Here is a 13,225-nt window from a genome sequence, read left to right on the forward strand (position 1 = left end):
CTGAGCAACGGAATGGCCCGCATGTGATTTCTATCTTATGGGTACTTCGATGCTTGCCAAACTCCAATTAAACTTTATACTTTTCTAAACAACAGAAAATGGACTGTCAATAGATGTATGTACAGTAGATCATTAAAACGCAGAGCTACAGAAGCAATGTTGGAAATGGGGAGGTGCAGAAAAGTATAGGTCAATAAACACAAACCTAACAGAGAATTTTAAGGCCAGCACTGTGCCGGTGATAGTAAGGCTCAGGTCTTGCTAAAAAGCTCATTACAAGAGTAATGCTGATTGGTGGAAACTGCTGAGGATAAGCTTGCAGAATAGGAACTGTAAATGCAGGTTGTGAACACATTTTAAAAAATGCAAACAAAATGTAACATCATGTAATATGCTATTAATAGGTATGCACGGCTGGTACAGCTAGTGCTGTGGAGTCTACCAGCACTTGGAATTCTGCAGGAGTAATATGTTGCTAAGCGTCCACCTCGATAAACTCCTACTGACTAGGAAAATCCTGTCTCAGAAGTCGTTCCAAAATATTTGGTAAATGCTTGATTAAGTTCAGGTTTAGCTTCTGATTAGGCCACAGTTTATGGATAACATCAGTGTCATGCTCCTCGAACCTTTGGGCGACTTTTTGTGCACTGTGGGTGAGGGTAATGTCTTTTATCTTGAAAGGCACCCTTTTCTCCTGGAAATAAATGCTTTAGCAATGACAAAACAATAATGATGTTAAGTAACAACTGATATTGACTGTAATTTAAAGGGCATGAGAGCACCCAGTCGATGCCACGAAGACGCACCACATACTCTTGTGAGCCCACCAGTACTCTTCAATGTTGGAACACTGCCATGCTTACTTTTTCTGTTCACTAACTGTATACAACATCAGAATACACTATACAGTATTTCGATACACAATATAGATGCTAATTCAATGAATGTTTATGATCATTCATCTTCTTATTGTTATAATTGTTGATGTTGTTAAACCCTGATGGACCATGATGTTCATACTGTGACAGGATTTTGAGCGCTCACACACTCACTGAACCCCAGTCGATATCGGCGTACATTCACCAGCATAATGCTGGACACGGGGGGGCATCCACAAAGTAAAGGTTTTAATGACGCAGCAGAGGACTGGAAAGTCCATATCACACACCGCAGGAGGACTTTTAATTTGACAGCTAGCGGGGGGGCAGAGACGGTCGCTATGTGAGCCTCCGTGATGCGTCATAAACTGCAACCATTTGCTGATGCAAAGCTTTCTCAGCATCCTGATCTAAGCATCCAAACAACTCTCATTCTTTGAGGCTGCGTTCTCTCTGTGCTTTTAACAAACATCTGTATTTTTAGGGTCATGTCTGTTAAAATGTCAGTGCTAAATGGCCCTTGGCAATACAGTACAATTTTTTATCAGAGCCAAGAGGTTGTTGGTTATGTTTATTGCATTACATGACATTCACTTAGCAGATGTTCTTTGCCAGGCCGACTTACAATGCAAGGGAACATAAGTACATCCCCCAGAGTTATGTGAGCAACTGTAACTCTCATCAGATGACTAGTTCTCTGTAATTTGATATGAAAGATGCATGATTCTCTTTTTTTTCAACTCCAAAGAGACAATGCCATGAAGTGGCTTATCACACAAGCGTTTTTCTGTGACTCTTTGTTAAATAACAGAACTTACTTGACGGCAGAAATCCTGCTTATTGTTGCCGGTTCTGCAAATATGAACACATTGCGAATATGCTGGTGATCTCTGGGGCCTTTTTATGTGAAAATGTTTTGAAAGGTCCTACATTATCATACAAAAAGGAAAATCGGCAAAAGATTTTCCTTTTTCTGAGTGTAGTCAAATTCGGCAAGTTCTGGAACCCCTTTCCTGAGCTTTTCCCATCTGGAGGGGCTGAAAAGTCTGCATACTTAGTCCCAATCAATATTTTGTATGACCAACAAATTAAGGGAACAGATGAAAATCAGAGCATTCAAACTCTACGCTGATACATACGGAAAATACTTGCGGAAACGTCGCTGCAAATGTCTTCTGCACCGTGGCCATTTGGCTTACACCACCGCACAAAGTCTCGTTCGTGCTTGGCTCCCGCCCACGCCCACGCCCCCTGGCTCTGCAGGTGAACGAGGGGGTGCGTTTCCTTGCGACGCGGCGTCAGCCGGGGCTGATTCGGGGGCTGCCCCTGGCCTCCGCGCAGGATTGAGCTCACGACATGTAGCCTGGGGGGCGGGGTGGGGGGGGGGGTGGGGGGGGTGAGGCTCATCAGGAGCTGCGCAGCGGGAGCCGCGGCGGAGCGGGCGCTAATAAAGAGACCGGGCGTGTAGCGGGCTTGATTAGGAGGGCAAACACACGCGCTGCACCGCGTCCCCAGTGCGCCGCGAGGCCTGTCAAAACCCATGCTGATGGAATAGGCTGTTCTTTTCAACCGACCGACACATTAGAGAGCGAAGAGCCGGGCTTTCCTCACACGGAAGGGCGGGCGGTGAATAGGCTACGCTACGCTAATTTGAACCGTTTAAGGCGTCTTGGGGTTCGTCCACTGCAGTTCCGCTGTAGTTTCATCTTCAGCTGTCTGGACAGTGTAAACATAAATGGGCTATGACAGTTTTTTTTCCTTAAAAATAATTATTCAGTTTGTGAAGTAACACTTAGAACAAAACAGCTAAAAACAGACAAAGGACAAAAAACTATACAAAAAAAAAAAAATAAACCAAGCACGAAAACCCTGTGTGATTTGTTCTCTTCATCCTCCTTTTACCGTCCGAGTTTCTATTAGCCTAAAAGATAGACAGCATTTCCATCGCCCTTACTCTGATTCATGGAGAACTGTTATTTTCTGCTTTCAGGGAGAGGAATATCTCTGTGCTGATTCTCGACTCTCTCCTTAGGCTTGTAAATCTTACTTTATGGGGGCTTTAATGACACCCCAGTCAATCGTTCCAGTCCTCTGCAGTGCAGATATGTCTGATTCCCACTGTCAACCACTAGGGGCACAAAGGCATTTGATTTGCCTTGTTAAAGGGATAGTTCATTTTCAGGGTTTTTGTTCTTGGAGTATGTTTTCTAATTGATCCAGATCGTATTTTTATGCAGTGAAGGATACTTTAGATACTTGCAGAAGTTTCTGATGACCTTAAATGCAAAGCAACTTGTACAGTAATGTTATGTTTCTAGAGGATGTACAATGTGAACAAATTCATTTTATAGCATTTCTTTACCATTATAAACACATATATTCAGGCTTTTTATCATGCCAGTTATTCTTTCTTGGAGAGCAGTGGTCTTAGGTTACATGCACCATTGAAAATAGTTCAAACAAAAATAATATTATGTGTAATTTCTTGAAGACTAGTTAGGTAATGTAAGTGTGTGACCTCTGCTGGCATAACATTGCTGTAGTTTATTTTCTTTCTTTAGACCACAAACCCTGAATCACCATATACTAGCCATTGTAAAATTGGCAGGTCATAAAAAAACTTCTGTAAATATCTCAAATATTCTTCGTCACACACATAAACTGTCAGGGTCTATTGAAAATACGCTAAAACTGGAGCAATGTCAAAAAAGTGAACCATCACTTTAAACACTGTTCAGTTTGACTGCGTAGCTCATGCAGTTTTACCAGTTCTGAAATAGATCAGCTGACATGCTCCACTATCCCACGTGCAGCAGCAGGATTGGAAACATTCTTTATTTGGCTGGGCCTTTTGTTGTATTATATGTTGGGGCTTTGATATTTAAGTAGACTCTAACTGTGTTCTATGAGTCCAACACGGAAGACATGTACTCTAGAAAAAACACTCTGGGTTGATTTCACCCTGAAAATGTAGCTGTGTAGCTCTGTACATTACCCCAGTAATAAATATGAAATCAAATGTTTGATTTAGAAAAAAAGAAGCAGATTCTGTTTAATGTTTAGGCTATTTAGTTTGGGGAGCAGGTTCTATATATATATATATATATATATATATATATATATATATATATATATATATTTATATATATGTTGCCTTGACTGTTTTTGTCTCATAGAATATAACATGGGATGTTAGCCTGTCTGCTCCATACATACATATGCTTTTGTTGCCAGAAGGTCTGGAGGAAGCTGTGTTACTGTAAAAAGGGGAAGGATATGAGCGAATCCCATTCCATGGGCACCCCATTTCAGATGTGCTGTATACAGTAGGCCTGCTACCGTGTGGAACCTGCAGTGGCAAAGCGCTATCTCTGATGAAAGAGGCAGGCCACGGGTCCTGATTCTTTCCCCCAAGCTTCTGGACTGAAGCCCGATCTAGCCTTCCTCAGAGAGCCAACGTGGGACTCCAGGGATAAATAGCGTGGAGCTTTTCATTTTCAACGGTCTGGGCAGCACATTTTCAAAGGTTAACAGATTAGCTTTGCCACCGCCCTCTATGTCCAAGCCCTTTTTCATCGGTGGGGGGAAAAAAAAACTGCAAGGGTTATTTAAACTTTTGGAGTGGGTCACGGAAACAAGAAAGGATAGTGGACTGGTGAACGGCTGCCTTCAGCCATATGGCAGTATGCATGATCTTACAGAACTCTTTTGGAATAAGAACATTTTTCTGGATCTAAAAGACGGCATGCATTGTTCAGGCCCAAGTGAATAAAATGTGTTTTTAGAAAATCAATGTTGTTCTATGAGTTCCTCTCCATTGCCATTTGTTGAAGCTGGGATTTGGAAAAGCAGGTATCGTGGCAGGCTGGGGCTTAATGAAGCCGCCAACACTTTGAACAAAAGGAATGATTCCTTATTGTCCTTTCTCCCCCTATGGAAATGCTCTTCTTCCCTCAGCTTTTTTCCTCATTGTTTATTACTCTTAGATTCAGGTTTATTTTTACACCTCTGTATGGGTAGGCTACGGTTATGAGACTCCCAATAATGCCGGTGTTTACTCTCCGATGAGGCCTCTAAATCCCAGAAGTCCCGCGGTGCCGTGTCTCCATGGCAGCGGCCCGTGGGCCCACCGGCCGCTGTGTACAGAACAGCACTGTAAACACACAGCCGTGTGAGTGCAGACTTGGGCACCTGAAGCCAACGCTCACTCCAGAGCCGTGGTCTCCGAATATCGCTCAGCGCATAAGCAGCGCTGCCTCAGTGTAGGCAGTTACAACTGGACTGAGATTCAGTTTATTATTACAAAGTATTAGACACGTCTCTAATATATTTGTGTTTTTGTTTTAATATTGAAACAAAGATGACAGTTAGAATTTGTTTTCAGCTTTTATTTTTCCTCCCAGATAGATGAACGATATTTAAAAAGACAGGGATTTTATTTTAGTCGGTTGATCGGGGATGCAGCAGCAGCTAGGTGTGCGATTCAGTGAGGTGGTGGGGGTAGTTGTTACCGGTGTCCTGGCGGGGGCGCCAGCGAGTCGGTGTGTGAGTCTCATTCAGCCCCAGGGCTCCGGAGTCTCGAGGGACTGCAGATCAGAGCTCTTTGCGGCTAGGCCTGCTTAGCATTCCTCTCACACGCGCTGAAGGGAGCCGCATTAAATTGGGATCAGGCAGATTAGAGTCTAATATACCGGGCTATTAAAGGCTGCAAATGAGAGCGATGGGTTACAGCCTGGGCTGGGGCGTGCTTGCTGGAGCCTCAGCTTTCCTGTGTGCCCACACAGACTACAACTACCACCAGACTACCCCCCCCCCCCCCAAAAGCTGGACATATATGGGCAGGGCAAGGGTCTGTTTCCTGAATTCTTCACTGGTGAATATTCATGTTGTTCAAACTGTGTCTCAAATGCACCTTTTGTTTTCAGTTGCACAGCTGCACCGGAGTAGTGTGTTGTGCCTTGCACTATATATACTCAGACATTTGTTTGCTGCGGTATGTTGCTAGTGTTTCAGCTAGAATTTGGCAGGATAAAAGCTCGGCATTGAGCGCATTGCTGATACCCTCAGGGGTCATTTGTGAATGAAAGTGGTTTATAGGGACTTTATTGTAATTTCTCTCTTTCTCTTAAATGTCTTTGAAATTGTCTTGGAATTGTCTCTTCTTGTCTTATTTACTGAGGCATTAAACATTTGTGCTTGTTGTTGATATACTAACATTCTCTCTAACAGAATGTGTACCGAACTGTGCCTGATAAAATGATCTATCACTGATGATCTATTTTGTCACTTACCCCCCCTACTCCCCCCCCCATTCCCACCTCTATAGACACCCCCTTTTCCCGCTGCTTGCCCTGCTGTTTGAGAAGTGTGAGCAGGCCACACAGGGGTCGGAGTGCATCACCTCCGCCAGCTTTGACGTGGACATCGAGAACTTTGTCCACCAGCAGGAGCAGGACCACAAGCCCTTCTTTAGCGAGGACCCCGAGCTGGACAACCTGGTCAGTCCTGCCTTCTGCCTGAATTTAAACACCTCAACTCTCACGATACCCCCTGCTGGTGGCAGGGGGGTACAGCCACATCACCCCTGCGCAGCGCTGAGCTCTGCTGCTAGTGTGATCTCATGCTTAGCCTCCTGAACGAGCCCTGCAGTGCGCTAAGCCCTGCAGACAAGCAGGGCAACTCAAAAAGTCTGTCTTTTCCTCTCTTCCTCTCCCACTATTCCCCTACCCATCTCTCCTCGAGCCTTCCTCCCTCCGTGACAGCTAGCTGTAATTAGAAATTAGGGGAGAGAGGGAGGGGGGGGTGGGAGGGGGGGGAAAGGTCAGCGTTCGTCATTACGGGGGCGCTCGGCCGACAAGTGGCGAGCAGTCAATTACCCGCGCATCTGTGTGCTTTACGAGGCGGCGGTCACGGGCGGCCTCCGCGCACCGTAACTCTCGGCCAGGACAGTTATAGCGGGCGCCCGGGCGCCGGGGAAGAGATGGCACCGGGCCCTGATTAAATGAACTGCGGTAATTGGCAGATTTATCCCCTCCTTGGCGAGGCGGTTTACCGCCCATTCCCGTGCCCTTGAGTGCTGACTTTGAGAGTGCACCGTGGGCAAAACAGCAGAAGGGCGGGTTCAAAAAGCGAGCCCCCTGATTAAAAGCCGGTCACCCACTGCTGGGCTCAAATCTCGCAGAATGTCAAGCGGGGCCCGGAGTTGAGGGGCCCGAAATGGCCTCTGAGGGAAACGTCTGTTCCGCCCACACACTGATAACGACTTTGACTATCTGGCTCTGCGAATTATAAAAGTGCACGCAGAGAGCAGGAAAAGGTAAATGTGAATTATATTAGGACAGATTTATTAAGATTCGTTTTTTATTGAGATTGAATATGAACGAATTCATTTTTTTGATTCGATTTGATTACCGTAACATTTTATTTAAAAAGAAATAAAATGTTCGTGTTCATAGCATGAATGTGCTTCTGTTCTGTTTAATATAACTTTGTGAATGACTTTCCTGAGTATTATCGACTTAACTTCAAATGAAAGGTTAGGATTGTCACCAGAGGCTGCTCTGTGACCAGAACTGTTGAATTAAGTAACCAGAGGGTAGGAAAGTAATGTTAACGCCTTGGCCTATGGCTGATACCTTTGGGATACCCACGTTTCATGTGACAAGTACCTAAATTCCCATATAGTACAGACCCGAAAGCAGTGACAGGAGAGTGCAAGTTCATAAACCTCAGAATGGGTGGCGCTGTCATGCAATGTCAGTTGCTCACTAACAGAACATGCATAATGGTTTCAAGCTATCAATAATTTACAGTACACTGTATCTGCACACACTCTGAGGTTCACGGACCCTCACTTGCCTATCAGTACCTTCAAAGACAGTAGCAAGAGCGCCCCCTTCTGTCCTCTTAGATGGTGAAGGCTATCCAGGTGTTGCGGATCCACCTGCTAGAGCTGGAGAAGGTGAACGAGCTCTGCAAAGACTTCTGCAACCGTTACATCACCTGCCTAAAGACCAAGATGCACAGCGACAACCTGCTGAGGAACGACCTGGGTGGGCCCTACTCCCCCTCGCAAACCTCCCTGAGCCTGCAGCAGGTGAGACAGCGCCACCTTCCTGTACGGCTGACAGATGACACCACGCTAGCATAAAAACTTCTGTCTTACAGGCACGCCTTCACACCAGATCCATATTACACCTCAACTGAAATCATTTTGAACATCTGTGAATAATGTTGACTCTTGATTAAAGACAAAGTCATCTGTGCACTTGTGACAAGCTTCGCTGAATTAATCAGCTGTCTCTCAACCTCATTGTATACTCTTAGCACCAGAGTAAACTTGCCAAGTGTTGTCCGTCTATATAACTTTAGGAAAGCTACTGGTTTTACTCTTGTTAGTTTCCATGGAGTTCACCTGAGAAATCAGAGACAGAGCACAAAAGCTTCTTGAGCGAGTGTTGCCTGTCTTACTGATCCTCCTGTCTGTTGAAAAGATGTAAGTAGTGCTGTATATATGCAGCTGTGATGGCTACACAGCTTCTGAAGAGCCTAACATCTCACCTGCTCTCTGACTCCGCCTCCATAGCGTCCAGGCTCTGAATGTTCTCTGATAGGCTCCCAGTAAGGAAGTGAGAGGGTGGGGATTAGCATAAGCAAAGGCAATGTCATTCCTCAGCACTCAAGGCCTCTTTGAGAGTCTGTTGTAGCTTGCAGTTCATATGTTTGGGCAGACAGACCCAACAGGCTGATGGGTAACTTTATGCTGTTGTTTCCGCCATGTCGCCACATCTCCCTGCGCCCGTTTCCACAGCAACCATGCATCTGATTGGCGCTGTGCGATAGACGCAAATTATCAGAAGGAAGGGTGAGGAGAGAGAGAGAGAGAGAGACAGTGACAGCAAGCAGAGAAATCGGACTGAGAGAAGGGGATTGAGAAGGGGTGGAGGAAGAGGGAGATGTCAATTGGCTGATGAGTTTCGGTGCCCCGGCAAGTTCAGACGCACATTTAATTTTTAATAGGTAATTTTCCAGAAAATAACAAGGAGGAAGTTAATGAGATGGAAATCCTGTCTGGCGCCTGCTCGCGGTGGATTTCTCATCCCTCTGGAAGGCAGGCGCGGACTGTAGGCTGGTGATCAGGGCGGGCTCGCGGTCGGGACGCGGGCGTCGCGTCAGGGGTGAAGGCAGCGTGGGAGGAACGGGCTCGTCTCTCCTCGCCGTCCTCTCCGGCTCTCTCCCGCCGTTCCTACGGCTCGGCTGAACGGCTAGCGCTCCGCTATTAGCCGCGAAGGCTGCGTCCGCCGATGCGAAGAGCTGACGCTGGGCGCAAAGGCGTAAGAATGCACAGCGGTGGGACCAGCCCGTCTGCACTCAGCATTTACATACAGAACTCGACGGCATCCAGCACTGTTCCAAGCCAGGACTGGAACGCCCCTTGCGTCTTAGTCTCCACTATGCAACCTGTGAGCTGAGCCACAAATTCTGGAAATCCGTGCAGGATTTTCCTTTATCTTATTTACACCTTGTTCTACTGAGAGGACTCTGAGCCTAACCGTGTGACACATAACTCGGGTTGGTTGAATTATACAGAATGAGGAATTACATTCTGGGAGGCACTGACAGGCACGTCTTGTGTCAGCTGGAGCTCAGAGCTGCTGTTTCAGGGAAGGGTTTTGGGTAGGAATTTCTGGCAGTTTCTGCAGGTGTCATCCTAGTTTTGGAGTCTTGCTCACGCTCCTCTTTTGAGACAGCCTTTGGCAATACTGAGCTAATGACTTGTGTTTGGTTGACTTGGTAGGTAGCACAAATGCATTTTTGATTTTTCGATCTCCTGGTGCATAGTGTATCCTTGACAGGAGACCTCCCGTGGACGGAATATTGTTTATGTTTATGGTGTTCGGCTAGCGGCGCACGGGATTGTGGGATCTGTTCCCCCGCTAGTGTCTCAAATGAAGCGCAACGGGGCCCACGGTAACTACAGAACGGGCTTTTTGGGGGCACCTGCCTGGTTTAAAGCCCCCCTCCCCCCTCTCTTTTTTTCTCTTTCCAGGAACTCTTGCAGAGCTCCACCCCCTCGGCGGTCTCCAGCTCCGTCAACCCCTCAGGCATCGTGGTCCCTGCCAGCGCCCTGCAGCAGGGCAGCGTTGCCATGACGACCATCAACTCGCAAGTGGTGTCAGGTGGGCCGGCTTCACTGGCAGTCTCTCCTTCCCTTTTCCGTCTTACCTGCCCCTCGTGAAAAAAAAAAAAACCCTCCTAACCTGTGGTACTAGAGTTGTTTTTTTTTTGGGGAGTTCTGCAATATCCTGTCCTCAAAAGTAAGCAGGTTTTCCATTGCCAACAGTGATACTGTATACAAATAATAATAAAGTATACTCTACTATACTTTAGGTATTAGTGCTTCTTGCAAGTGGTTAAGTGCTACTGAATTAACTCAGTATACACACAGTACATCATTCCTGCATCTGGATTGATTTATTTGTGCTAACGCAGCAACTGTAACTGGGGGACTGCATCATTTATGGAATAAAGGCACACGTGCCCCAGACACTGCCCTCTGTGACCATGGTCTTTTGTCAACCAGGTGGAACTTTGTATCAGCCGGTAACCATGGTGACATCGCAGGGGCAGGTGCTAACCCAGGCTTTGCCGCAGGGGACCATCCAGATCCAAAACGCACAGGTGAGGGGTGACTTTCACCTTCCCCCTCCCCTCCTCAGATCCCCTAAACCCCCGCTCGCCCACTCCCTCCGTTCCCTTGAGGAGATACAGGAAACCTAGCGTCTGAAGCTCTGAAGAGCTCGTAAAGCCAAACGGTGACGCTAACGAGCACTGCATTTTGCCCCCCAAAAAAGACCCCCCCCCCCCGACCCTCCTGTCACATTGGAGCATCACCCACCAGGGAGGCGACCCACAGGCACCCCGGCGTCAGGCTCAGACCTCGGGCAGGAAGCTGAGGCTGCCGCTGACGTTCGGCAGTCAGGGAGTCTGGCGGGAGGATCCCGTGTTTGACAGACAGCAGCGGGTCTCGGCGAAAGCGCCAGGACCGCGCCGGGGCCGCGCGCTACACGCGGGCGGGGAATAGCACACAGCCCGCAGCTACGTCCCCGACAAGCGCCTGGTAATGACACCCCGGCTCCGCGCTGCCAATTAATTCAGCCCGCTTCCTGGAACATGCATTCCCAGGGCTGAGGGGGCAGGGGGGAGGGATTTCCACGTGACACCCCAGCTGCAATGGTAATGAGGGCTGTTTTTATGTGCGATTATTATTTATTTATTTTACCATCAGCGGGGAGCTGTTTTTCAGAACTTTGCCTCGCCAGTGTCTGCATGAAATTAATTACGCTTATTCTTAAAATGGATATTTATTTATTTATTTACTTGCTTATTTTTTTATTTATGCGGGCCCTCATTTGCCCCTTTTTAAGACTGTGCAGGGCAATGTTAGCCATTTTTTCTCCCTAAGCGGCCATATTTTGCACCTTCAAACAATTTACATTGTTGTAGCCACAGATGGATTATTAAAAATGTATGAATTCTTCTTACATAAAAATGCTCTTCTCAGCGCACATACAGTACACAGAAAAATGTTTGTCATGTACGGAGGGACGAAAAATACTTCCAATTAGGAAGTAGTCATCCCATGCAGCCGTTATTTCGCACTTTGAATCTACACCTAGCGGTGCCATGGAAAGATATGGCATGGTCCCATTGCACTATTATTATCTTGGGGAAGCAGGCAATGGTGTGAGAATCCAAACTGGCATGCAGTGCAGATGGCTTTTGAAAAGGCTTGAAATGAGCCCTCTTAGGCCTGTATAAATGGGTTGTGTTGGTACAGCTCCCCGCTGTGTTGCTGTATCCGTAGGTTTCACACACAGAATGGTGCGTGTTCCAGACAGAGTTCGGCCAGAAAGATCCACGCAGGTCTTTCGACACTCCGGATTAAGTTATTTTAAAGAAGCACCCACGTACTTACCAAAACTAATGAATCACTGCTAAGAAATGTGGCTACCATTCAGCTGTGGATAGTGCCATTTTCTCAACTTGACCCACATTCATGAACCTGTATCACAGTACAGAATTGGTCAAGTGACTACAAAAAGTTTACAGTATAGGTGACTACAAGAAAGTTTTACAGTATACACAAGTCTAAGACAGGTTTTGGTAAAAAGACTGCTGATAGAAGTTATTTTATACATGTGTTTTTTATTGAATGTGAATGACTGTTCTTTCATTTCACATTTTAATATCAACCCAGGGAAAATAAAAGATTTGTTGCTATGGTGATGCACGGTCTGGTAGCGAGAGAAGATAGAACCCGCCTGTTGTCACCGTGGCAACGCTTAGGCCTCCTTCCTCTGCTCTCTTCTCAGGTAAACCTGGACCTCTCCGCGCTGCTGGACAACGACGATAAGAAATCGAAAAACAAGCGGGGGGTCCTGCCGAAGCACGCCACCAACATCATGCGCTCCTGGCTCTTCCAGCACCTCATGGTGAGGTGACAGAAGCGGCGTGGGGGGTTGTGGGTGGGGACAGTCATAGGTGTTGAGTTGATTCCATCTGGATAATTGGACTGGCTTTCTCAAGCACCATAATAACATGTTGCCTTCCCTAATTGTTTACTGAAGTAGCCATAAATGTAACAAGGACAATAACTTTATTTTTACTTCAAGAATCTGGCAAAATTTAACTTGGTGAAGTTCAGATGCACTTTAACTAATGTTGGCTTAGTTGTTCAGAGTGCACAGTAGTATAATTTAGTTAGTAGAAGTTAGTAGTTCAGTTTCCTGATGTAAAAGACATCAGGGAATTTTATTTGCCATGAAATTGTAAATGATGAGCAGGCTGATGAAAGATTTTCATAAATATGTTTTTGCTTTCCGACCATGTCCCTCATTAGCACCCGTACCCTACAGAGGATGAGAAGAGACAGATCGCAGGACAAACTAATCTCACTCTGCTACAGGTCAACAACTGGTAAGTGTCCACAAGGCTATACCAGACCACTACAATGTAAAATTGTACAGTGTTACCCCAGACAAAGTTAAAGACGATCGTTTTTTTGCTGTTATATTCTTTGCGGCCTTCATCTGTTTTTTTCTTTTCATTGTTGTATTGATAGCAGCATGGCTCCATCTACTGGTTGAATAATGTTATTGCATTACTGCTTTGTGTTTCACTGATGTTCTGTTCGTTTCAAGGATGCTCTGAAACATTGGAGTGCATGAAAACTGCTTTACATCCGACACTTATGTAAGGGTGCATTGTGTGTATATAATGAAAGGAGTATCTTTGTCACAGCCACATCTCGCTCTCTTTCTCTCTCTCCCTGCTCTCTCGCTCTC

The 13,225-nt window shown here is 46.2% G+C and overlaps 1 protein-coding gene across 5 annotated transcripts in view; it reads left to right on the top strand.

The window, feature by feature from the left end:
• Window positions 1-13,225, top strand: part of pknox2 (pbx/knotted 1 homeobox 2) — a 78,799-nt gene that overhangs the window by 51,270 nt on the left and 14,304 nt on the right. For all 5 annotated transcript variants that reach the window (XM_064351085.1, XM_064351090.1, XM_064351087.1 and 2 more), the window contains 6 exons: window positions 6,205-6,376; window positions 7,789-7,974; window positions 9,928-10,057; window positions 10,462-10,559; window positions 12,254-12,373; window positions 12,781-12,857. In XM_064351085.1, coding sequence (XP_064207155.1) covers window positions 6,205-6,376; window positions 7,789-7,974; window positions 9,928-10,057; window positions 10,462-10,559; window positions 12,254-12,373; window positions 12,781-12,857 — 783 coding nt within the window. The remainder of the gene's footprint in view (window positions 1-6,204; window positions 6,377-7,788; window positions 7,975-9,927; window positions 10,058-10,461; window positions 10,560-12,253; window positions 12,374-12,780; window positions 12,858-13,225) is intronic.

This window comes from Anguilla rostrata, chromosome 9 (genome assembly GCF_018555375.3).
Source record: "Anguilla rostrata isolate EN2019 chromosome 9, ASM1855537v3, whole genome shotgun sequence".
NCBI lineage: Eukaryota > Metazoa > Chordata > Actinopteri > Anguilliformes > Anguillidae > Anguilla > Anguilla rostrata.